The following is a 27,312-nucleotide window of genomic DNA, read 5'->3' on the forward strand; positions in this document are numbered from 1 at the left end:
GATTCTGTGTCTCCCCCTCTCTGGGCCCCTCCCCTCCTCATGCTCTGTGTCTGTCTGTCTCTCAATAATAAATAAATGTTAAAAAAAAAAATAAAGATAAAGTGAGATAAAGAAATAGCAGTGTTGGCTGTAGGGCTAGGAAACCTCAGGGCTTCAAACCAGATTTTGCCTTTTATTCCTTGTTGTCTGATCTTCGGGATGTTATAGTTACAGCCAGTGATTGCAAAGCTCAGATGTAAAGAGAATAGCATCCTCTTGGTGCCATGCTTCTCGAAGTGTGTTCTGCAAGAACAGTTACCTTTGTGATTCTCTTGAAAAATGAATTCTGTGACCAGGTAAGGTTGGGAATCCCTGCATTCCATGTAGAACTCTCTTAAAAATTCATATCAAAGGCTCTCAGAAGTACTGTACCAAGGAAGCCCGTTTAACCTTGATTAAACCAGCATGTCTCAAATGTATTTGACAGGCTCTTTTTAGAAGGTAAAAATCCAGGTGCCTGGGTCGCTTAGTTGGCCGAGTGTCAGACTCTTGATTTCGGCTCAGGTCATGATCCCAGGGTTGTGGGATTGAGCCCCACGTTGGACTCTGCACTGAGCGTGGAACCTGCTTAAGAATCTCTCTCCCCCGTGCCTCTCTCTCCCACTTGTGCGTACGCTCTCTCTCTCAAAAATAAAAAATAAAAAAATATGAAAATGTATGATAACTTGTGTTCTAACGAGTACAACCTGAGGGAAGTTCCCTTGGTGAGTTGGTGCAGTCACATTCCTTTTTTTTTTTTAATATTTATTTATTATTCTGAGAGAGAGTGTGCGGGACAGGGGCAAAGAGAGAAGGAGAGAGAATCCCAAGCAGGCTCCACACTGTCAGCACAGAGCCCAGATGTGGGGCTCGATCTTACAAACCCTGAGATCATGATCTGAGCCAAAATCAAGAGTCAGATGCTTAACCGACTGAGCCAGCCAGGCGCCCCAAGCACAGTCACATTCTTTAGGCGGAATCCCTAAACTGTTGAGGTTTGGAGCAGTGGGAGACCTCAGGAGTTCATTAACCAGCTCGTTGACAAAGGGCTGTAAGTAGTAAATGCCAGAGAAGGGACGCTGCCCCCCACCCCGCCCCGCTCCACTGGGCCCCCAGAACCTGAGGATGGCCTCTGCCTAACAAGCTGAACATTCTGGACCCCTCCCTACCCCTCTGTCTGTCTTGTCATCTCTTCTCTAGCAACCCTTCTACTGTGTATCTCTGTCTTCCTCACGTGTCCTTCCTCTCCTTCAGCTGAGTTTTGTTTTTCCATTGCCCCTTTCCTGGATCTGTCCCTCTTCATTTCCTCCTATCCTCCCTCTTTTTCTCTCCTTCCTTTTTGTGTTAGTGTGTCGCTTCCTCTCCTATTTCTTTCTGGCTTCTCTCCCCTCATCTGTCCCTCTGGCTCCGACCTGTCTGTGTTCCCTCCTACCCCTTCAAAACATTGATACAAAGTTAATGTGTAAAAGTGGCTTAATTTATGTTCTCTATTTTTAATTTTAAAAGCAATGTCTATTTCTCCTTAAAAGAATTTTTTTAGAAACTTTTTTTTAATATTTATTTATTTTTGAGAGGGAGAGGAGAGATGCAGAGAGAGGGAGAGGGTGGGAGAGAATCCCAAGTAGGCTCCACGCTGTGGACGCAGAGCACAAGGCGGGAACCGTCTCACACACCGTGAGATCATGACCTGAGCCGATATCAAGAGTCAGAGGCTCAACCGACTGAGCCACCCAGATGCCCCAAGAGAACTCATTAAGTGCCTAAACTAAATTGTTTTGTTTTGTTTCGTGTTTGATTCCTACCCTCTTTACGACAGTTCATAGTCTTTAACAGAAAAAGATTTTCCAATCCTGGATTGCTGGGTTCACAACTGCACACATAACAGAGCAGAAATTGTCCACAGTTAAGCTCCACAATCACTGCAGTCTCCTGTCGTTCCAGGTTTTAGACACGATACAAGGAAGGCTCTATTTGTACTGAGTAATCAGATAAAATAATGTCCTGGTTCAAATTATTTGTGCCGCAGGGGCGCCTGGGTGGCTCTGTCGATTAAATGTTCGACCTCAGCTCAGGTCATGATCTCACAGTTTGTGGGTTCAACCCACATGTCAGGCTCTGTGCTGACAGCTCAGAGTCTGGAGCCTGCTTCAGATTCTGTGACTCCCTCTCTCTCTCTCTCTCTGCCCCTCCCTCACTCTCACTCTGTCTCTTTCTCCCTCTCTCTCTCAAAAATAAATAAATATTTAAAAAAAATTTTTTTTAATTATTTGTGTTGTAACAGAAATCTAGCCAAATTAATTTAGATACTTGGGATAAATTATAAATGATCCAGATCTTCTGAATGACAAAGGCTCATGGAATAGACAGGTGTTTGGAAGTATGGAAGCTCCAAAAGCAAGAGTTTGTGGGTTTTCACTCTGGTTCGTTTTCTTCTCCAACTCTGCCAGCTCCCAGTTCTCTTAGTGTCTGAGCCTCTTACTGAGACTCACGGAAGAAAATAATCTCACGGGCTACTTGACCATCTCGTTTGCTACGCGTTGACTACCTGTGAATCAGCTTCCCCACAGCCACATTTTAAGATACGTATACACATAATACACATATACACAAATACATATACACAAATGCAAATATACTAGATATGTATGACAAGTCATACAACACAAATGTATCTGTGAAGGTCTACTTTTTGGAAAAGAGAAATTCACAGAAGGAAGTGACCAATCATCCCAAAAAGGGTTCTGTGGTGTTTCCAGGTAAAATGGTATGTCAGAACGAGCCAGCGTCTTTTCTGACAAGCGTCACGGAATGTGAAAAGACGCCACAGGTAGCCAGACATATTTTTATCCTGCAGAGATTGCTTGCCTTGTCCCCTCGGGACATTCAGACCATTCCGAGTGACTCTGTAGTCAGCGCAGTCAAGAAACAAGCTAGTAATTAGAAAAACCTGTCGTTGTCTTAATTTCTTTTTTCTTAATAACTCCGTTGATGTGGTAGATGTGGCCGCCACCTCAGTGCCCCTATTGGTACATGAAGGTGGTTATACATCCTGAAGTAAACTAAATATTGTACGCCCGATACCTAAGGGCCCTGGGCTGGCATTAGGCAAAATTGCAAAGTAGGTAAAGCTCGTTTTCGGGACTTTTGGGGGCTTTCCCACTTCTCTTCTGTATTTTGGGTAGTGAGTCCTCGGCCTGTTCTTGTCTTCTGTCCTCCCTCACGTCCCTTCGTTGTCCACTTTGGCTTCAGGGAGAGACACGAAATTACCCATGGTCGAAAACCACTTAGTAAGAGTCTTGCCAGCAGTATTGCTGTTCTAAAAGAGGGCGGCCACCTAGTGAGAGAATGTCTCATCCTGATGCTTGCCCGTTAGCAGAGCTCCAGGTATGGGGCCGGTGGGGGTTGGAATCTCCTCTCCTGACGCTGCAGTGATGACCACCTGTTCTGGCACCTCGACCCCGTGTTTAGCTTTCACAGCAAGGGCTAGAAAAAGAAACTTAGACATGATGTTGTGAGTACATAGAACACCACAGTGAAGTCTTCACTTGAAGAAAAGTGCTTTGCTCAGAGAGGGTAGAAATTTCTAGCCAGTGTCGCTTTGCCAAGCATATAAAGATTTTTTTTTTTTTTATTTTTTTTTCAACGTTTATTTATTTTTGGGACAGAGAGAGACAGAGCATGAACGGGGGAGGGGCAGAGAGAGAGGGAGACACAGAATCGGAAACAGGCTCCAGGCTCTGAGCCATCAGCCCAGAGCCCGACGCGGGGCTCGAACTCACGGACCGCGAGATCGTGACCTGGCTGAAATCGGACGCTTAACCGACTGCGCCACCCAGGCGCCCCAAGCATATAAAGATTTTTTAACAACTTCCCTTTCATCGTCATGTTGCTCTAAAGTTTTTAAAGAGGACTTCTTAGGGGTGCTTGGGTGGCTCAGTCAGTTGAGTGTGTGACTTCAGCTCAGGTCATGATCTCGTGGTTCACAAGTTTGAGCCCCGTGTCGGGCTCTGTGCTGACAGCTCAGAACCTGGAGCCTGCTTCGGATTCTGTGTCTCCCTCTCTCTCTACCCCTCGCCCCACTCTCAAAAATAAATAAACCTTAAAAAAAATTTAAAATGGACTTCTTGGAACAGCCTAAGGATATTTCTTATATTAGTTATTCTTATCCTGACTGAGTTAAAGGGAATCTTCTTTTTTCTAGTCTGCTCTGTCAAGCAGTAGAAAAGGTGAGTGGAAAAAGTGATACTGAGATACACACACACACACACACACACACACACACACACACACACACACACCAGGGAACATCACATATTGCTTTAATAAGCTATTTTAATTCTTTCTAAAGCAAAGTACCTGCAAACCTATACTTTTGATTTTAATAAATCCCTAAATGTCAGCAACTTTTCATCACTTCTGCTAATACATAATTTAGGGAAGTTCACTTTAAAAATTGCTACCCCAGGGGTGCCTGGGTGGCTCGGTCGGTTAAACACCCAACTTCAGCTTAGGTCATGATCTCAAGGTTCACGAGTTTGAGCCCCGCATCGGGCTGTGTGGTGACAGCTCGGAGCCTGGAGTCTGCTTCACATTCTGTGTCTCCTTCTCCCTCTGCCCCTCCCCCGCTCATGCTCTCTCTATTTCTCTCTCTCTCTCTGAAAGATAAATAAACACTAAAAACTTTTTTTCTTTAATTGCTACCCCACACACTCTACCTGGCTTATCATAAGACATCTTTTTATGGTAAAAACAAACAAACATTGTTTTCTGAAAGGAATCACTTTATGTAATAAAGTACTGGTCTGACTTTTAGGAGTTCCAGAAAAACATGAAACAAAGGTGAAAGTATATTTTTACTTTAAGCTGTGAAAAGAGTTTCAAAATACAGGTAAGCAGTTCTGCATATAAGCACGACTAAGTAAATATTGATGGCTAGCTGACGTTAGTTTGGTTTAAAATCTTAACAGCATTCTTTCTTCTTTTTTTTTAATGTTTATTTTTTTTATTTTGAGAGAGCAAGTGAGCTGGGCAGGGGCAGACAGAGAGAGAGAGACAGAGAATCCCAAGCAGGGTCCAGGCTACCAACACAGGGCTTGATCCCAGGGACCACAGGATCATGACCTGAGCCAAAGTCAAGAGTCAGTCAGATGTTTAACCAACTGAACCACCAAGTTGCCCCAGTGAACAGCATTCTCTTAAACATTCTTGAGATGTAGTGACTTTTTCTGTTTTCCTTCCTATGGTAGCAATTCATTTTTAATTTAGGAACAACTTGCTAAGTCAAATGACTGTATTATTGGAAGTGTGTCTTTTAAGACCGTCAACTGATATCAGTAGCTAGGATATAACTGATATAACAAAGCCATCAAAAATATCTCAGTGCCGGGGCGTCTGGATGACACGGTCGGTTAAGCGTTGACTCTTGATTTGGGCTCAGGTCATGATCTCATGTTCCATGCTGACAGCGCGGAGCCTACTTGGGAAGCTCTCTCTTGCTCTCTTGCTCTCTATCTTTCTCTCTGTCTCTAAATAAATAAATAAATTTATCTTCGTTTACTAAGAATGTTCAGAGTGTTTTTTCTTCTGATTTTTAATTTTTTTTCTAAATTTTTTTTTTTAACATTTATTTGAGAAGAGAGAGACAGAGCATGAGCGGGGGAGGAGAGAGAAAGAGGGAGACACAGAATCTGAAACGGGCTCCAGGCTCTGAGCTGTCAGCACAGAGCCCAACGGGGGACTTGAACTCATGGGCCGCAAGATCATGACCCGAGCTGAAGTTCAACGCTTAACCGACTGAGCCACCCCGGCGCCCCCTTCTGATTTTTTAGTCTTTCCAAATGTGTTTCCTTTTCGTAGGAATTTGTGTGAAACAGCCTCAAATAAATAAAGCTGAGGGCTGGCCTTAATAACAGATTCCTGCCTCATAAATACAAAAAGAATGGTGTGGAGCCCAAACTGAACCCTCTTTGAGAAGAGATTAAGAGAGAATTGTCCAAACAGGAGTTAGATAGATGTTAAGAACTTTCTGGCATTATGAAGAAAGATTATAATTTCTTTTTTTTCTCCTTTTTTAAAATTTAAATTTTAGTTAGCATATCATGCAATATTGGTTTCACAAGTAGATTTCAGTGATTCATCAGTTATATACAACACCCAGTTCTCATCACAACAAGTGCCCTCCTTAATGTCCATCATCCATCTAGCCCCATCACCCCCCCACCTCCCCTCCATCAACCCTCAGTTTGTTCTGTATCATTAAGGGTCTCTTGTGGTTTGTTTCCCTCTCTTCTCTTTGTCCCCCCACCCCTTCCCATATGTTCATCTGTTTTGTTTCTTAAATTCCACATATGAGTGAAATCGTATGATATTTGTCTTTCTCTGACCAACTTATTTAGCTTAGTATAAAACATTCCAGCTCCAACAATGTCACTGCACATGGAAAGATTTCATTCTTTTTGATGGCTGAGTAATATTCCATGTGTGTGTGTGTGTGTGTGTGTGTGTGTGTGTGTGTGTGTGTGTATACAACTGATGAATGGATAAAAAGATGTGGTGTGTGTGTGTGTGTATACACACACACACACACACACCACATCTTTTTATCCATTCATCAGTTGATGGATACTTGGGCTCTCTCCATAGTTTGACTATTGTTGATAATGCTGCTATAAACATTAGGGTGCATATACCCCTTCAAATCTGTATTTTTGTATCCTTTGGGTAAATATCTAATAGTGCAATTGCTGGATTGTAGAGTGGTTATATTTGCAAGATTATAATTTCTTAAATTCTAGGCATTGCCTCTCATTTTTCTTCAGTATAGCATTGTTCAGAGTGATTTTAATAGGTGTAATTTGAGAAAAGGTTTCCTTGATTAAATAGGGTGGGAAATTGAGGGATTTGTCAGAGCTTTTAATATATGGACCTGGTAATACACATTGTGAATCCCCGAGATAGATACGAGATTTCCCAACTCAGAGTCTTTTTACAAAAGCATTTTAGTAACTGATGGGTAGGTAGGTAGGTAGGTAAGGAGATAGAGCACTTTAGGAAACAATACTTCGAAAAGAAAAAGTGTAGGCAATTCCTTGTTTTAGAAATATATTTGAGAATCTCACGGTTTCTTCTTTCATGTGATTCTCTATGTCTCTTTTGCTGGTGCTTCTGGACATGATACCATATGATTTAAAAGTTTTCCCTTTTAAAACTCTTGAAATTTCAGGGGGCCTGAATGGTTTAGTCAGTTAAGCATTCACCTCTTCATTTCAGCTCAGGTCATGATCTTGTGGTTTGTGAGATGGAGCCCCGTGTTGGTCTCTGCACTGATGGCATGGAGCCTGGAACCTGTGTCTGGAATCTCTGTCTTCCTCTCTCTCTATCCCTCCCTCGCTTATGCTCTCTCTCACTCTCTCTTGAAAATAAATAAACTTAATAAATTACAAAAAAAAAAAAAAAAGGTGGAAGACAAGATGTAGTTAGTTGTATGCAAAGCACCATTGGCTGCAAAGAAAATGAGTGAGATATGAATTGAAAACAACCTCCAAGAAAGTGGGGGAGAAACATACAGGAAAGAAGCCACGGAGGTCAGCCACCTGTGGTCAACATGCTGGCCATTCTAGTAGATAAATAACCGTAGCCACAGGACTGGGAGGGAACAGACAGGTGGTCTGATACAACACTATCATTTATTTTTTTACATTTTTTTAGTCTTTTTTATTTTTGAGAGAGGGAGAGACAGAGTGCTAGTGGGGGAGGAACAGAGAGAGAGGGAGACACAGAATTCGAAGCAGGCTCCAGGTTCCGAGCTGTCAGCACAAGGCCCAATGCGAAGCTCGAAGTCACGAACCACGAGATCATGACCCAAGCCGAAGTCAGACTGAGCCACCCAGGCGCCCCCAACAGTCTCATTTTTTAATAATGCAATTAATGTCCAGGAAGGCTTTGACTTGCCCTAGAGGTTATAGCTCCTTAGTGGGTTGCCAAAGAACCCTGTTCTCTTAGCTCTGTATTCAGTGTCCTTTCTGCTGCAACATGCCTCCTGTTGTGATTGAAAAGAGTTTCACTGACACATTTTGCAGTTTCCGTCTTGAAAGTTAATCTGTTTGCACACAAACCCCTCCCCCTGTCCTCTGTATACCCATGTTAATTATCCTCTCCACCAAACCATTATTTTACTGCTATATTCAGAAAACAAGGGTGAAATCGCTTTGCACAACAGTAGCAATACCGGTACCTGACGGCAAGCACGTGTGGCCGCGATGACACTTCCCTGGCGTCTACACAGTACTCCGTGACCGCATTGCTGCACTTAGTGGCAGGAGTGAGCCCTGCCGCTGCAATGAACAAACTTGTATGAAGTAGCCTGCCGTAGGTATTGGGTACCGGGCGAAAAGTAAGGTGTAGTCTTACATCCAAGGTCCATGCTGCTCTCTGTGTGGTGCAGACTGTGCTGCTGTAACTAAGAGCTGCCCAAATATGGCACCTTACATAATACAGAGCTTTGTTTCTCCTGCCACCGTAGTCCAGAGTGAATGGTTCTGGGCGGTCAGCGCGGCTCTGCCTCAAGATCACCTTCCAGGATCCTTCTGTCTTTCCATTTTCCTAGCGAAGGTCAGGTCAGAAGGAGAAGGAGGAAGCCTACTGCCAATGGCTTTTCCAAGTAGATGTACCACACAGTGCACACACTGCTTCTCATGTCCCGTTGAACCGGATTTAGGGACGGACCACAGCTGACTTCAGGAGAGCTGGGGAATACAGCCTCTATCTGAGTTGCTGTGTGCCAGCTAACACTTGGGAGTTCTGTCACTAAAGGTAGACAGGGAGAATAGACATTGGGAGACCATTAGACCTCTCTCTTACAGACGTGCAGCAAAGAAAGATAGCAATCAAATAATTGCAGTAAAGGCCAGTAAGTAGTAAATTAAGTTCCAGGGGCGCCTGGGTGGCTCAGTCAGTTAAGCGTCTGACTTCGGCTCCGGTCATGATCTCATGGTTCATGGGTTTGAGCCCCATGTCAGGCTCTGTGCTGACAGCTCAGAGCCTGGAGCCTGCTTCAGATTTTGTGTCTCCCTTTCTCTCTGCCCCTCCCCCGCTTGCACTCTGTCTCTCTCTCAGAAATAAATATTTAAAAATTTTTAATAAAATAAAGTTCTAGTGGTAGAACAAAGGGAGGAATTGTCCTCTGTGCCTGGGGTGAGGGCTCATTTCAGAGGATGTATGTGTCCCAAAGAAGACGGTCCTTGATGCTGGGACATGAAGGATCTGTGAGAAATAGCAGAAGGACCAACCGCAATAGAAAAAGAAGAGGCTTCAGGTCATGATGGCAGATTGAACACCTATGTCTGTTTTAGCTTTTTTCCCCTGAAATCTCACTAAAGTGACCATAGTTCTGTTTTGTTTTGGAACCGTAAACCCTCAAACAAGGAAAGTAGGTAAAGAAACAACAGCAACCAAATTTTGGAAGCAGGAAAGCAGATGGAGGAATGGTAAATGAATTAGGAGACTCAAGAAAACTGGCTTCTAAGCAAGCGATGGAAAAAGCTAAAAACCCAAGCCAGTATATACCATCCAAGCCCTAAAGACTCAGGAAATGGTTGGCACAAGATACTTCTGGAAGTGCAAGTGCTAAAATGAGCATCATTGAATGTCGGTCTAGTTAAGAAAGATTGGATCCTGGGGACCGAGGGTGGCTCAGTTGGTTGAGCATCTGACTCTTGATCTCAGCTCAGGTCATGATCTCATGGTTCCTGAGATCAAACCCCACATCAGGCTCTGCACTGATAGCACGAAGCCTGCTTGGTATTCTCTCTCTTCCTCTCTCTCTCTCTCTCTCTCTCTCTCTCTCAAAAATTAAAAAAAAAAAAAAAAGAAAAGAGAAAGGAAAGAAAGAAGGATTGGATCCTCACATCCCTACCACCATTCCACACATCAGGTGACTTCCCCTCCCCCCACATTGGCAAAAAACTGGAAATTTATTCTTGGAAAAGAATTAAATATACAGTCTTCAGTTGGAAGCACCAGGTACACTTGAGGTTGGGGTCTCTTACTAAAAGTAAGGGCATTAAAAAAAAAAAAAAAGTAAGGGCGTTAAGTGAATGCATGCATGTTGGATGCTATTACAGTCTAGTCCTCCACCCTCCCCACAACAGCTCCCAGTCAGCCCCTCACCCTTCAAACAGGACATTGGTTAAAAAAAAAAAATAAAAAACAGAACCCCTGAACATTGGTGAAGTCATTTCTGAAGAATCTGACTAGCCCAAGAAGAGAAATGTAAGTTACCAACATGGGAGTTTCCTCAACTCAGTGATCCAGCCTAATTCTCTGACTGTGGGGCTTTTGGTCTCAAGGAGCAATTGCAAGAAATATTAGGAAATCTGTAATATAAAACCTAGACACCAAAACAGAGACCAGAGGCAACCGGAGAAACAAATTTAATAAGGGGGAAGGGAAGGTTCACAAAGAAAAAAATAACTGTCTTTAATTTACTAATAGAGATAATGGGAAAATATTACAATCATAAAATAAGAACAGGATGCCAATTTTTTTAAAAAAATATTTTGAGAACAAAAGAGCTTTTAGAAACACAGTAGGAAAAAAAATAAAACATTCAAAATAAAGTTGAGGGATGCCTGGGTGGCTCAGTTGGTTAAGCATCTGGCTTGAGCTCAGGTCATGATTTCCCAGTCTGTGGGTTCGAGTCCCGCATCAGGCTCTGTGCTGCAGCTTGCAGACTGGAGCCTGCTTCGGATTCCATGTTTCCCTCCCTCCCTGCCCTTCCCCACTTGTGCTCTATCTCTCAAAAATGAATAAACATTAAAAAAAATTTTTTTTTAAATAAGCCCAGATTCTCTATCATTGTTCCCATCGACAGGTGGGTGTTTTGTTATACAGCAAGCCTGGCCTATCTTTACTAATACATGAGATAGTTGTTAAGTCTAGAAGATGTTGGGCAGGAAGGGGGAAGTCACAGTTTACGTCAGGGCTCAGCAATGAAAAGAAAGTCCAGATCAGAATAAACACAGATGCCAAGAAATGATGTATCTAAAAGGATGATGTAATGACACTGGCCAGTTGGGGAATGGGGAAAAGTAAGGATAGGGGGCAAGCGCACATGTAACTTTGATAAAAACACAAACTCAGAAAAAGAACGTGAGCATAGTCTGTTCAAATAACTTGAAAATAAGAGCTGAATAATTCAGAGATAGAATGAAATGAGAGAGAGAGAAACACCAGTGGTAAATCCCAAGACGTGGGGAAATGTACAAAAGCATGGGAAACCCAGCAGCACAGACAAAGCCGTATGGAAAGAGACGTAAGTCACGAAAATGGTGGGAGGATTAGAACCCGAGGAAAACTGTTGTTTAATTGTGTAGATCACGTAATGCACTGTGCTATATGAAAAATAAAATAATCATGAGAAGATGGTCATTGTCTTATTTTTATTTGGCAGACAGGTGCCAGAAAGCATTGGACTGAGTGCTGAAGTCTTTTATATATTTTCTGTTAACGAACCAAATATTCAAAATAAGCATCCTTCCATTATCGCCTTGCAGACAGCGAAACTAGAGACAGTTCCCTTTAATTTCCAAATAAACTGTTTCGATTTTCACACATAACTTGTTCTACCTTCCAGAAGCCACTGCACAGTACCCATTTGAATTGCTACCAACTTACATACTTCAGAAAACGTGGGTGATTTCGCCTGTGTGCTTTTAGGTATCTACTCTTATTCAGCCCATTTCTCTCTCCTTTTGGCTTTGCAAATCCCTACCATAAATATCAAAAGGAGAAAAGCTCTTTGCTATTTCTCTGTTCTCCCATTTGGTCAGCGTTTGCACGCCGCCTGGGCACAGTCTGAGGGGATGACCTTATTCACTTGTTGATGTATTCCTTTACAAATATTGGTAGGACACATCATGCCCAGTTCTGCTAAGATGTTAGACACTAGGGATACAGCATTCCAGAAGAAAACAACAAAAATCCTTGCTTTCTCGGGGCTTATCTTGTAATGGGAGGAGTCAGGCTATAACCAAATAAACTGGAAAAACTACATAGGATATCAATGTTGACTGCTGTGGAGGAAAATGGAAGATAAGACTGAAACAGAGCATGTTAGGAGGTGGGAAGGCCTCAGTATTAAAAAGTGATGATGTGTCATAAAAGGAAAATAGAAGAAGGTGGTCATGGGAGTTGATTCACATTCAAAGAGAGAATATGGCCTGTTAGGTCTTGTTGGTAATGTGTATGTAGCCTCTGCAACCACAGACTTGATATTTTATGCAAATACCCTGGAATTACACAAAGAAGATTTTAATGTTTGTATGGATACCAAAGCATAACTTAAGTCATGAGCTCCAAGTTTCAGAATTTCGGGCCAGAGAGGGGTTGTTAGAGTCAGTAATAATAAAAGGAGAGGGGAGACTTGTCTCTTCGACTGGAAAGCAGTCCTCAGGGCCCGAATGACAAGGCCAGTGAGGCAGGTAAAATAAAGCCTCAACACAATGACTATTCCCAGAAGGGCAGTAGGGATGTAAGGTCATGGTGAAAAGCACTCACAGGGCTAATGCACTCACAGACTGCTTGCTTCCAGCAGCCTCTGGCATCAAACTACTTATATCCTCTAAATGCCTGTTTTACAACTGGCAAAGCCACAAAAAGGATGGAACATCTGGTTCGTTTTACCTAAGTAAAGTCAGCCAGCGCTCTGTATTTCGTTGTTTTTTTAAGACGCCTGTGCACGTCCAACAAAATTCATAACAACAGCAGACAGGAGCTAGATAATCTTGCCACTTTCAGATAGCATTTCAAAATAAGTAACTATAATATAGTACAAATAATCTTGTGCATTCCAGGACCTGTGGACTTTTGTCCTTCATAGGACAACAGCATTTTGTTTTCAGTGCCCTCCAGGAAACTAGGTAACTGCTTACTCTGAGATATTTACATTTTTTAGAATCTCAGGAATCATGTCGTTTGGGTCAAAAAAATACTTCAAACTCCCGAAGGCATTTCATTCACACTCGATTGCATTGCTTCTGTATTAAGTGATTCGTTGCAAATGGAAGCAGACTGGAATGCGGTCACTACCATGTGTCCACATGTTATTTCAGAGGAAAAAAGTCAGGAAAATTAACATAAATTAGATGACCATTTTTCTTTTCTAAAGCACATATACTGTAAGAATAAACTTGGAGCATCTGTCGGTTAAGCATCTGACGTCGGCTCAGGTCATGATCTCACAATTTGTGAGTTCGAGCCCCACATCGGGCTCTGTGCTGACAGCTCGGAGCCCGGAGCCTGCTTCACATTCTGTGTCTCCCTCTCTTTCTGCCCCTCCCTGTTCGTGCTCTCTCTCTCTTTCTCTCAAAAATAAATAAACATTTTTTTTTAAGTTTTTAAAAATTAAAAAAAGAATAAACTGCGGCTCCCGGGTGGCTCAGGCGGTTAAGTGCCCAACTTTGGCTCATGTTGTGATCTCACAGTGCATGAGTTGGAGCCCACGTCGGACTCTGTGCTGGCAGTTTAGAGCCCACTTCGGATCCTCTGTCTCCCTCGCTCTCTACCCCTCCCCCCCCAACTCATGCTCTTTCTCTCTCTCAAAAAAAAAATAAACAAACGTTGCAGATGAATGGTTAAAAGAAAACGTGGTATAAACATACCGTTGAATTGTCTTCAGCCACAAAAAAAGAAGGAAATCCTGTCACATGCTACGACATGGGTGACCCTTGAGGACATTATGCTGAGTGAAATAAGCCAGTTACAGAAGGACAAATGCTGCGTGATTCTATGGATACAAGTTGTCTAAAGTAGTCAGACTCATGGAATCAGAAAGCATGGTGGTTACCAGAGGCTGGAGTGGGGAAGAGGAAGAAATGAGCTACTGTTCGACGGGAATGGAGTGTCAGTCATGCAAGATGAGACAGTTCTAGAGATCCGCCGTATGGCACCGTGCTTGCAGCTGACGATAGTGTAGCGCACGCTTTAAAAATTGTTAGGAGGGTGGATCTCATCCTATGTGTTGCTTACCCACAATAATTCCAAAGAAAAATGAGTTTTGGCCTCACGAAACCATGTTGAACGTTACAAAATGTCTGTTGCTTTGTTTTCTGCCCTCTTCCCTTACAAACTGTGCGGACACTATCGACCGGGGCTTTGGCCCCCAGTGCCAAAAGCGGCTTGAGGACCCTGATCTAAAACGAAAGTTACTGGAAGCGTGTCTGAGGCACAGAGACGTGACTGGGAGCTGGGAGGACCGGGCTTGGAATGAATCGAAAGATCGCAGGCATTCTGGGCAGCAGGCACCACGGGGGGCCAGTGTGGTCCTCACCATATTGTTGCCCCTTTTTTGCCTGTTCTCCCACTTCCATAAGAAGCCCCAAATGACCAGTTGGCAGTCTCAGCTGATTTGGTGGAAGCATCACAGGGTTCTCTAGTGAAAGCGTTTCTCCTTTGGATACTAAAACCTTGACATCAGCAGAGTTCAGAGTCACAGGGATTAGAAGCAACAAAAAATTGTAGTGACTCATTAAGTGCGATTGTGAGAGGTACCATCACCCCACCTCCACCCTTTGTTTCCCAAACCACAGCATCTGTGCCGAGGACCCCCCCCACCCCCGCCACACACACACACACACACACACACACTGTATCCCTCGCTAGTTTAAAACACAAATGTCGTGGGTCCTCCCAAAATCTCACAAGGTGTTACCTCCTGGACATTGGTGTAACAGAATCTTAGCCCATTCCACGCTTTTATAAGGCCAGATGCTTGTAGGTGATTGTGACATGGTAAGATCAACGAATCCCTTGGCACCCGCCCATTTCCCTGTCTCCTCCTCGGCTAAGTGAGATCTTTGATCTGCAGCCAAGTGTGGGATACCATGCGGTGCTGGCATGGTTTGAGTCCAGCGTAAACGTCTGTTACAACGAGGACGCATCAGTGTCCCTTCCATCATGGTCCCCCCAGAGTAAGATGCCACACCAAAAGTGTCAGTAGCTGCTCGAAAGTTAACTATTAAGCTGCAAAGAACAGATACTGCACTTGATCTTAGCCCAAAGGCCGAGAAGCGATGGACAGTTAACTATTAAACAGTGACAGTCCAGGAGAATGTCTTTGTTGAGCCCAGTCACAGCCTCCATCTTTCCGCCATGATGTCTTTGAGTCCAAACTGGGGTAGAAATACTGACAGATAATGGTAGGGCAGGATATTTTGTTTCACCAGTTATTAGGAACTCCTCCACAGAGGGGAGGCTGGGGTGCGTATTCACACAGAATACAAGGATTCATGTGCTCTAGGCCCATCTGCATACCTCTTCTTCCCCAGACCTCCTTCTTATCAGTCCCCTGATCTTGTTTTTTCCACCATGCCAAACCTTTAGCCTCTGCTCATGAATTGGTGTAGATCCCTACCTACCTGTCTCCATCTCTTCCTCTGCAAAAAGTTCCACTAGAAGTTCCAGGAACGGGAGGGGCTCTCTTTTCCACTGACCTTCAAGTCCATGGTGGAGCGGGGCTGACCATTGTCAGCATAGTGTGCAGCGCCATGTGTGAGGCAGACTTGAGTTTCTTCTTCTTCAGTTATGGGGAAATCCAGATGAGGCCATGGGTTGAGAGGGTCCTGCAAAAGCAGGCCTGCTTGGGGTGTGAGCCTTGTCACTCCAGGTCCCCTTAGGATCTACCCCTGTCTTACGTGTATACATGGCTTCCGCTTGGTGACTAAGATCCAGCCTGATGAAACGAGAATACCTAGCTCCTGATGAGCACTCAGATTACACAGTCACTTGGTGTCCCACAGCTAGGCATTTGGTCTCTGTCAAAGCCAGGTTGTAAGCCAAGAACTACTCCTCAAAAGTATGATGGCTTTTGGCAAAAAGGGTGTACCTTTCTTCCCAAATGCCACTCCTGTAATTGTCCAATGGGTCCCTCCCCGGGCCTGATAGAGCATCCCAGTCTGCCATAGGTACTTCAGGCAAGCACCGTTAGGTCTGATGGACCATGGGCCAAGTAGCAAAGCTGCTTGTATTGTTGCTTGGACCAGCTGAAGGGATGTCTCTTGCCTTCAGCCCTGTTCAAGCTAGTGGCCTACTGGCTGTCCCACTAAATGGGTCAGAGAGGTAGATTCGGATACTATACTAGTGTCCTCCAAGAGCCAAAAAGGCCCACCAAGTATTAGGCTTTTTTCTTCTTGGTAGGGGGCATAAGATACCACAGCTTGTCTTTGGAGAGGTTTTCACAGCATGCCTCAGATTAAGAGATCCCTGTCCCCCAAGACACTTTACAGAAATTACTGACTACCGTATTTTCATGGGATATATACTTAGGATACATGGATGTATATTTCATTTACCCACTCTCCCCTGCCACTGGCACACTCATAGCAACTCAGTGACCTTGGTGTGAGAACATAACATGCTGCTAATAGATCTTAATGTTGGGCACCGACGTGATCTTAATGTTCTTTTTTCGCACTAGTACCTCTTTCCCTCAAACGTTCTCATTCTCTCTGCCATTTCTCCCATTTCCCCAATGGCTGTGTTCATGGCTTTACCAAATCAATCATTTATTCCCTCACTAAGAATGTACTGAGTGCCCACTTTGTGCCAGGCACTTGAGAATCACTGGATAATCAGTGATGAGCATAGACACGGCGCCCACTACCTCTCACAATTAGCAACCCAACATCCTGGATTCAGAGAGTGGAAAGCAGTGGAGAAGGATGGTGTGCAAGAGTACTAGCCTTGAACACAGTGATTCTGCCCACCAACCTGAGAAACAGATTCTGACCAAACAACCGCCATTTTTCCTTCAATGCAGGTGTCTAATGAGAGGAGTAAAGTGTTCCTCCCGTTCTGTTTCGTGGGGAGAAAAAGTTCGAAAGGAAAATCCTGTTTCTTCCTATGGTAGAAGCCTACATGTGAGGGAAGAGGGAGAAGAGTTTCTCCTGAACCAGCGCTATTCCTTTGCGGTGATGAGTGTCTACATGGGAGTGGTTATAATCAATTCATAGTGACACCAGCCTGCCTGGTTGAGTGATTTTCCCCAGAAACATTCGGCTGCACGCTGGCCTGATCCGGAGGTAGTTTTCCCAGATGAGTATAGCAGTGGGGGGGAGGAGCTTGGGAATTTAGATATTTCTAAGAGAACAATTATAGTGATGTCTCATGGAAGGCAGTAAAAATAGGAGGGTATTAATGGATAGCAAGTCATGGAATTGCTGAGTAGATTACAAATCTTGATAACATTTTGAAATTATCACAGTAAAAATATGCTGCAGGCTATGAGATTTTGATCAAAACGTGGGCTGTATATTTGCAGTTTTGGAAGTAGTGAATTTCTGATGATGAAAAGGAAGTAGGTGAGAAAGACAGAATGACGAGGATAGTTCATTAGAAATGAGGAAGCCACAGGGCAACCGAATGGCTCAGTTGGCATCTGATTTCAGCTCAGGTCATGATTTCATGGTTCCTGAGTTCGAGCTCTGCATCGGGCTCTGTGCTGACATCTCAGAGCCTGGAGCCTGCTTTGGATTCTGTCTCCCTCTCAGCCCTTCTCCTGCTCGTGCTCCCTCTGTCTCTTTCTCAAAAATAAATAAACATTACAAAAAAAAAATGAAGAAATCAGGTAACTGAGAGATGACACCAGACAGCTCGTCCAAATAAGTGTTGAAATCAACGAACAGAATGAGAGGAAGTGCGATGGAAAGAACAACGAAGCAAAGTGCTCGAGTCTTCAGCATGTGGGGAATGACCTTGCACTTGGCAGATGACAGAAGATGATAGAGCCAGATGGCAGGAGCCTCAAAGGAGCAGGGACTTTTCTTTTCTTTTCTTTTCTTTTCTTTTCTTTTCTTTTCTTTTCTTTTCTTTTCTCTTCTCTTCTCTTCTCTTCTCTTCTCTTCTCTTCTCTTCTCTTCTTTTCTTTTCTTTTCTTTTCTTTTTTTTACAACTGGAGTTGGGAGACAGTTCTCTGGAAGTGGCCCTGGGAAGCAGAAGCCACCGCCTCTTGTGCCTACAGAATGAGCAACTTGAACGTGTTGCGGGGGGAAGCCGTGTGGTCAGGAAATGAAATTAAATACAGCAGCTTTCAGTAAGGCAAGGAGGAGGGGAAAACACTCCGAGAGGAGACTGTTCTTTAAAATGGGATGGAAGTTCCTAATAGTGTAGTTTTCAAGGTATAAAAGAAGGAGGTTTCTTTTATAATCAAAAGGAGATCTTCTGGGGCGCCTGGGTGGCTCAGTTGGTTGAGCCTCCGACTTCAGCTCAGGTCATGATCTCACGGTCCGTGGGTTCGAGCCCCGCGTCAGGCTCTGTGCTGACAGCTCAAAGCCTGGAGCCTGCTTCAGATTCTGTTCTCCCTCTTTCTCTGCACCTCCCCCGTTCGTGCTCTGTCTTTCTCCCTCTCAAAAATAAATAAACATTAAAAATAAAAAAGATCTTCCACTTGGGGGGGACAAAGATCTTCCATGATTCACCTTCCCCATTGTATCACCATCATGCTAGATTTATCCCCTTTCCAGTCTCGCCAGAGGGTAGCATCATAACTCTTAACTTTCCCAAAGCACACCTGAGACCAGATTGGAATGCATTCATTTATTTCTCTCTCCCTTCTCTTCCTTCTTTCCTTCCATGGCCCGCCCCCCCTCCCCCCGATATTTTTTTCTTTTCTTTAATCCATTCATTCAGTGAGACTTTCAGAGTCCAGAAGAAAATGGTTATAAAGTAACCTGCAGCAAGATGTTGTTGCTTATAAAGAATTGTTCCCCCGGGGTGCCTGGGTGGCTCAGTTGGTTGAGCATCCAACTTCAACTCAGGTCACAATCTCACAGTTCGTGAGTTTGAGCCCCGCATCAGGCTCTGTGCTGACAGCTCAGAACCTGGGGTCTGCTTCAGATTCTGTGTGTCCCTCTCTCTCTGCCCCTCCCCTGTTCATGCTCTGTCTCTCTCTCTCTCTCAAAAGTAAATAAACATGTAAAAATTTAAAAAAAAGAATTCTTATCATCAACTCAAATTCTTTACAGGGAGGCTGACCTACATAGTTATTTTAGGATCTGTACCCTACCTATAATACTCTCGAGAACTTATGGATACCTAAGTGTTACCCAAGAAAGGAGGTCCAGAGAAAGATACACGCTCCCTTTCAAGGTCCAGTTTCAGTCGGTAAGCCTGTGTCTTCCCCTAAATAACTGACAGTAAGGATGCCCAACTGTGTTAGGGAAAACCTACCCCAGGGCACAACTGTATCTGAATCTGAAGCCTAACCGTATCAGAATTCTAAACTAACATCTGTACCCACACACAGAAACTGAAGGCCAAGTTTTTATATAGAAAATGGCAGATGTCATATTGAGACCATTTATCCCAACTAATCATTAATAAGGGCTCTTTCTATAGTGTATATGGCATAGAATTTGCTATAGTTTTGTTCTATAGAATGATTTTCCAACCGTATTCCTAATATGTTTGCAAAATTAAACACACAGGCCTGGAAAACATGGCATTTTCTCCAGTGTAAGACATGCCTCTGCCTAATATACGAGCATCTCAACATTGAGTTTTCAACCACAAAAGTATGTTTTTATAAATTAAACTAATGGTAAATTAAAGAGGAGGGAGAATAAAAGTAATGCCAACTCAGTGCTGAGTAAATTAAAGCTTTCAGTTCAATCACATAGCCTTAATTAGGTTTCTCTTAAGGTGCCGCACATCTACCTAAATTCATACATATAAAGATGAAAAGCAAAACAATAACAAATTATGCCTCAGTTTTTTTTTTAAAGCAGCAACTTAAATGAACTGCAGTATTTGTAGCCTGACAAATATAGTGGGAGATTTTTCTTATTGTCAGTGGCCGTAGAACGCAGTAGTCCTTCAGAAAATATTCCTAAAATATTCACTTGAGAATCTCTCTGCTAAGAATTCTGAGGAAAAACAGGGAAGCGGGAGAAAGGCAAAGAAAGAAGAGGTAAAGATACTTTCTTCACACTCCCACAGCAAATGGTACCAAGGAAGGCATGGGAGAGGTAGAGAGAGCCCCAGTGACCCACTGGCCTTCCACAAAGATCTTTCGTGGCCAGGCAAGTAAGAGAGGCTCATCTCAATGCTCGAGGTCACTGACAACTTGGAAACTGAGACACACGTGACCTGTGCCTCCTACAGCATTTAGCACTTCCCTCTCCAATAAGATTACTTAATCCGATATGACAGGTATCAAGTAGCATCTATCATTTGCCGGGCAATACGATTGTTAGATACATAGAGGAAAAATGTTTGACCCTCAAGGAGCCTTGAACTGCGTGGGAGACATCCCAGCCAATCCAATCAGCACATTGTGAAAGTGGACGTAATCCTAATGGCGGTATGCCAAAGGCTCAATGGAATTATAAGAGATTGCCTAAGAGAGGTGGGGAACAAGAAGTCAGTGACAGGGAAGACTTCTCATATTTATGATTTTTGAGCTGAGTCTTGAAGGAGAAATAGGAGTTTGGTAGGCAGAAAAGGGTAGAAGACATTCTAGGTAGAAAAATAACACGTAAAAGCAAGATATATAAAATAGTATGGCCTTGCCACCTTGCCTCATGATTCAACCAGAAAATAGCACAGGGGCACCCGGATAGCTCAGTCGGTTAAGCATCCAATTCTTGATTTCGGCTCAGGTCATGATATCACGGTTCATGGGATCCAGCCCCGCGTAGGGCTCTATGCTGACAGTGCAGAGCCTGCTTGGGATTCTCTTTCTCTCTCTCTGCCCCTCCTCTGCTCACACACACATGCGCACACACACTCCCTCTCTATCAAAATAAATTAATAAACTTAAAAAAAGAAAGAAAGAAAGAAAACAGATAGGAACAGCACACTTGAGGGTTAACTGAAAGTTTAACCAAGTGACTATTTCTGGAGATATGTATGGGCAAGGTCACCAAAAAAGGATGGTGAGGTGTTCAGAGTTACCCACAGCGAGGGGCACCTGGGTGGCTCAGCTGGTTGAGCGTCCAGCTTCGGCTTAGGTCATGATCTCATGGTTCATGAGTTCGAGCCCTGTGTGGAGCCTGCTTCGGATTCTGTGTCCCCCCCTCTCTCTGCTCCTCCCCCACTCATGCTCTGTCTCTCTCTCTCCTTCAAAAATAAATTAAAACATTTTTGAAAAATTAAAAAAAAAAAAGAGTTAGCCACAGTGAGAAGTCATTCACTGGCCAAAAGAGACAGGAAAGAGAATGGGATTACCTGAACCCAGCAGAACCCATGAGAAAGGCACTACCCAACAGGAACCTTGACCAGAAATAGGAACAAGCTACTGCCAAGCCAGGGTCTAGGGGAGAAAAAGAGAAGGGTAGATACCCTGACCTCCTTCCTCTGGTCACCAGCTGATGCCTCCATTGGCTAAGCCCCACAGCAAGCCCAAGGACAAGGAAGTGTGGAAAACCTTTCCGTAGATGACACCTTCCCAAGGCCCAGACAAGAGCAGACCCTAGATTTAGGGGCCAAATCGAATGCCTAGCACAGATTCATAACCCATGTGCAAGCAACTTCCTGTTTCTCGAATAGGTATCGCACAGGACCATTCCTGTAACGCACGTTATAACAGGCTTGGCTTTGTTTCTTCTTTCCCAGCTGATGGAGAGAGGAGCTCCTTGAATTAAATGACAGGGACAGAGAAATTCTTAAGATCTGGTTTGTTGGGTAACCTCTGCCCTTCACCAAATCTTCCTATCGTCATATTTTTAATCACAGTAATGTAATAATCTATCAGATACTTTTTTGTTGTTGTTGTTGTTATGTTTATTTTGAGAGAGAGAGAGAGAGAGAGAGAGAGAGAGAGAGAGACAGGACACACGTGGGGGAGGGGCAGAGAGAGAAGGAGACACAGAATCTGAAGCAGGCTCCAGGCTCCGAGCTGTCAGCACAGGGCCCCACACGGGGCTCGAACTCACAAACCGTGAGATCATGACCTGAGCCCAAGTTGGACGCTCAACCGGCTGAGCCACCCAGGCGCCCCTCTATCAGATACTTTAAAATAAAAACACATAGTCTTAAGTGTGAGATAACATACCATGTAAGTGCTTATTTATCTATCTGAAAATAACTACACTTTAATGTTCTGTCAGTGGATGAAACCCGCTCTCCTCTTAGTCTCAGAATATTTTGGTTCACTTAAGACACTTCCTATTTGGCTGGGGCGCCTGGGTGGCTCAGTTGGTTAAGCGTGCGACTTCCGCTCAGGTCACGATCTCACAGTTCATGCGTTCGAGCACCGTGTCGGGCTCTGTGCTGACAGCTCAGAGCCTGGAGCCTGCTTCGGATTCTGTGTCTCCCTCTCTCTGTCCCTCCCCTGCTCGTGCTGTGTTTCTGCCTCTCAAAAATAAATAAATATTAAAAAAAAAAAAAAAGACACTTTCTATTTGGCTTATAAATTCTAGTGAAGTCACATTACGTCACCTTCAGATTTTATTACGGTGGGAGCAGAACAGCTTGCTCTTTCACAACCTGTTTTTCTATTTATTTTTCAGATCAATAACTCGATCTTATTACCGCAACTCAGTTGGCGGATTTTTAGTATTTGACATTACCAACCGACGATCTTTTGAACACGTGAAAGATTGGCTGGAAGAAGCAAAAATGCACGTACAGCCATTTCGGATTGTATTTCTGCTGGTGGGACATAAATGTGACCTGGCTTCGCGACGTCAGGTTACAAGGGAAGAAGCTGAAAAGCTGTCAGCAGACTGTGGGATGAAGTATATAGAAACCTCAGCGAAGGATGCCACAAATGTGGAGGAATCCTTTACAATCCTGACCAGAGACATATATGAACTTATCAAAAGGGGAGAGATTTGTATTCAAGATGGCTGGGAAGGGGTTAAAAGCGGCTTTGTTCCGAATACGGTGCATTCTTCTGAGGAAGCGGTAAAACCCAGGAAAGAATGCTTCTGCTGACTTCCCACAGGCCAGAGGACTCCCGTGAACAGACTGGGTGTCATCCCAGGATCAGCACCAAGGTTAACTTCAGCAGGAGACGCAATGGCAGCATTTAGGACACAGTCATAAATCGATGCTAATGCTATTTTGTAAGGTATTTAATTCAGAGCGCTATGCTTGCTGGTGACGCTACCAGATTGGGGGCTGTGCTAAATTATCAGGCAAAGCAGACAACCTTTTCTTGAAACTGGAGTGTCTCTGGAATGATCCCCGTTCTCCCTTTGTTAGCACATAGCTAACCTTAATGTTCGCATATACCAATATTGCTCATTTTTCCTGACAGTTTGAAATGGGTTTTTTGTGCATATATAATCTGATAGAAAAGATTCTATCAGGAATTACATTCTCCTGAGCTCATCCGTTAATGCTGAATAGCAAAGTGGATTTAAAAGTGCAGTGTTTGCTTACAAAGGAAACGATCTCAGAGGTTTCATCAACTAGGACGAAAATAATAATTCCGTATTTAATGTGCCAGATTTTAAACCATTCTTTGAAATATTTATCCTCCCTTAATTTACCTGAACGTAAGAAAATAAGTTTTATACTCATTTTTGTTCTCTGATTTCTTGCTCTTGATAGATTTATGTTTTGTAAAGATATCTAAGGATCCAAGCAAAATATTTTATCGCAAATATTGGTAAAAATAAAAATGAAGGACCATTCATCAGCAAGTGTTTTGATGTTATAGTATATTGTCCTTATTTAGACAAGAAAAGTTCATTTATATACTGACATTTTCAAAGAAAGTAAATGCAATTTACCTTGAACTGTTGTCAAAATTATCAGTATAGGTAAATACGGAATGTTTTTAGTGATCGCTTTTTTGTCCAATTAAGTTTCTGAATTTCCCGGTTCTGGGACAAGAAAAGTATAGGAAAGAAAGATTTTTCTGGGCAAGGAAGATTGGTTAGATGTTTGATATATTTAGCATTCAAATTGCGTTTCAGTAAAATTAGAGATAGAATACTGAGTTAAGGCTATAAAATGACTTTTGAGTTTTCTAATTTTTAACTTATTGATTAAATTCTCCTCCTGGAAGGGACATTTTGATAACAATAGTTTACAGCATACATTTCTGTTCTGTGAAGCATTCCCAACCACAAAGGGCACCAAATGCAGCCACCTTTTTGGAATTATGAGGTTTACTGTCAACCTGCAGTATCTTCATTTGTTTGAAAACCAAAATGATATGGTGGAAAGAATATTTAACGAGAAATCAGAATACCTGCGTTTTAAGCTTGCCTTTGCTGTACCGGTATCTGAACACGAGTGAGTCACTTAACCTTGCTAAGCATCCATTGTCTTAACTGTAAGATGACAATAATAACCCCGTTTATTGTGTTTCACGGACTAATTTTGAGAATCAAGCGAATCATGTGACAAAGCTTTGTAAACAGAGAAAGCATTATGCAAATACATAATGAGCTTGGTCTCAGCTGCTCACGGGCATACTATTATATTTACAATGGATGAGAATGTTGTTTTCTCATATTCTTTCCCATTTCCACATTCTGCAGAGGGAGCAGAGGAAGGTGCGGGCTTTCCTGGACCTGAGGGATCTCTTGGTTTCATGTGTGCCCTGTGCCCTCGTGCCCTGAAATACTGCTCCTCCCAAGTGGAAATGATTGGAGGGAAATCCCAGGAGGCATAACTCCATCCGGAATCATGTTTGAATGTGGTTTTGTGCATCTTTGAAGTAGATATTTGATTATATTTTAAATAATTGTACATTTTCTAGGTTCATGGAAGTATTTTTAATAGTGCTTATGGAGAGAAGAATATAACTTATAACATCCCTATAAGATTTTGAATAGTTGTATTGTCAACATTTTCTTGATCTCCTTGCATTCATTTCACTTGAGTGAGTTCAAACTGTAATTGATCAGGTAAGAATACCTGTCCCCGCCAAATGTGAAACAATTTATTTTTACTGCTACCATTTTAAATCTTACATTACGGTTTTGCACCAGTCCAAAATGGCACCAACTCAAAAACTGGGTATCTAACAACAGTTTAAGGTTTAAACAGGCACCTGTGCCTACTTGTAAAGTTAAACAACTAAAATATAAAATATGATTTAACTTCTGGACACCCTTTAGAATACTAATGGTGGGGTAAAACTAACATTCAGGCTAAAGGGTTCTGATGTTTTTCAAGACTTAGAATAGAACTAACTAAAGAGGCAGAAGAAACAAACGGAAATGCAGGGCCCCCAAAGTTGATACTTAACCAAGGTCACACATGAGCAGAAGCAAGCCTAGATCTCTAGTTCTCCTTATACCTTAGTTGGGGTTCTTTTCATTACCATGCTGTGTCAGGTGTGTGTGTGTGTGTGTGTGTGTGTGTGTGTGTGTGTGTGCTGAAGAAAAGGGAAAGTGTGATCTAACTGAATCCACAAAATTCTAAAATTGGCCATATAATTTTGAGGTTATGGAAGAGTGGTTTGTGGTACAACAATATTAAAATGAACAATAACTACAAAGATCTGAGTTCTTATGCAAGGTTGCCAAATTTCTGTATAACCTTAGCCAGATATCTTTATCCATATAGATATATCTATATAAAATAACTGACCTATTTTCTTACACATCATTATGGAGAATGTGGATAGTGACACCGAAATAGTAAAAATGTTTGCTCCAGGCAAAACATTTTGACTAAGTGTCTTAGAAGTCAGGTATACTTGAATCAGATATCATTGATATTATTTCATTTCAATTATTCAATTTAAATTTAAACCTATTTAAATTTAAAATTTAAAACTAACGGATGATGTAGCTAATTACTAAGTATTTTTAACAAACATGATAAAAAGGAAATGAAAAACTATCTAATCATATGATACCCTTTCCCTGAGAAATGCTTCTCATCTTGAACTGTATTAACACTTCGCATACAGTAATGTGATGTTCATTAAATGGTAAGCTGAAGCCAAAATGATTTTGTAAACAGAATGCTTTTAAATGTGGCCTTTATGTACATAATAGTAGCAAACAAGATTTCTTGGAGAGTTTACACTAGATTTCCAAAAGCCTCAAAATACTCCATGATTGTTTCCAGGGGCGACCAAAGCAGCCTTTATTACCGTTAAGAGGACTTTCCCAATCTATTAATCCAACTTTATAGTATTCAAAAACTGAATCTATGGATTAATAAAATCCTTTTAAGAGTACTTTTGATTCTATATTGCCTTTGGTTCAATCAAGTACAAAGCCTCGCAGACTTGAAAGAGTGCACTATATTTGAATAATTTCCTTAGGTCTGACCGAGTGACAAGGATGTGAAAGACTAAAGACCCATTTCATAAGCTGATTCATTTGTTCCCCAGTAACTGCCTGCAAAGATTTAGTTGGAAATGCAAAGGAAGCATGTAATCTTTAAGAAAAAAAAAGAAGAAAGACTATAAAGGCTTTAAAGTTAGGTCCTTTGTGTTTGAAAATAGAGTATGTTCCCAACAAGATGCTTAACTCTTGGAAATTTCACAGCTGGTGAAAAGTTGTCTCTGCTTCCGAATCCAGATCTTCCTAAATCCCCGTGTCTTCACTAAACCTTCCTGAGCGACCAATCTTCACCTGATACCAAAATAACTAGCAAACCATTCTCCCGAATTTGGGTGAACGACTACATGACTTGGTGTTTCTATAATCCTAGAATGACGGTAGACACACGAGTGCTGAACTGTAACAATCTGTGTCAATCATTACAGACTCTGGTTCGCTTATTACACATAATCGTGTTGGAGAGTAAATGAAGAGAAAAGAAACAATTTTAAGATTATTTTCAAAGTTAATGTTCCTTATTGTTATCTCTCTGGGTAAATTTTTTTTGTCTTTTTTTTAAATGGTGCCTAAAACATTGTCTCATTGATGTGAACTTTGGTGACTAGCAATCAATGGTTATTATGTTGAATTAATCCTATTGAATGTGGATCTCATATACATGGTTTTAATTTACACATTCCACGGAGAAACTTGTTTTGCTATAATCATCTCTTGCCATTTTTTTTTCTTAGAATGAAAACCAATGGGAGAGAGATATGGTTTACATTTTTTGAAGTATGTTATGAGTGTTACTTGATTTTAAATAATGAATAAAAAGAATGAGAACTATGGTTGTCACAAGGTTGTTACATTATCCATTTTTGGGGAACCATCTTTCGTGGTGCTTTCAAAACAGAAACAACCACTTAACTCCAATGACATGCATCTGTGTGTGTGTGTGTGTGTGTGTGTGTGTGTGTGTGTGTGTGTTTACAAATGAAGTGCAAAGAAGAACCAAGAGATCTGAAATCCTATTTATATTATGTAATCCTGGTGAAGTGTG

At 42.4% G+C, this 27,312-nt stretch overlaps 1 protein-coding gene and 1 pseudogene across 1 annotated transcript in view; one reads left to right on the forward strand and one right to left on the reverse strand.

Annotated features, from left to right (window-relative positions):
* RAB39A (RAB39A, member RAS oncogene family) overlaps nucleotides 1-27,107 on the forward strand; it is a 30,943-nt gene extending 3,836 nt beyond the window's left edge. The window contains exon 2 of the mRNA XM_003992327.6: nucleotides 22,521-27,107. Coding sequence (XP_003992376.1) covers nucleotides 22,521-22,947 — 427 coding nt within the window. The 3' untranslated portion in view covers nucleotides 22,948-27,107. The remainder of the gene's footprint in view (nucleotides 1-22,520) is intronic.
* Nucleotides 14,915-15,088, reverse strand: LOC111556876 (annotated as a pseudogene).
* Nucleotides 27,108-27,312: the final 205 nt, after the last annotated feature.

Source organism: Felis catus, chromosome D1 (assembly GCF_018350175.1).
Source record: "Felis catus isolate Fca126 chromosome D1, F.catus_Fca126_mat1.0, whole genome shotgun sequence".
Taxonomy (NCBI): domain Eukaryota; kingdom Metazoa; phylum Chordata; class Mammalia; order Carnivora; family Felidae; genus Felis; species Felis catus.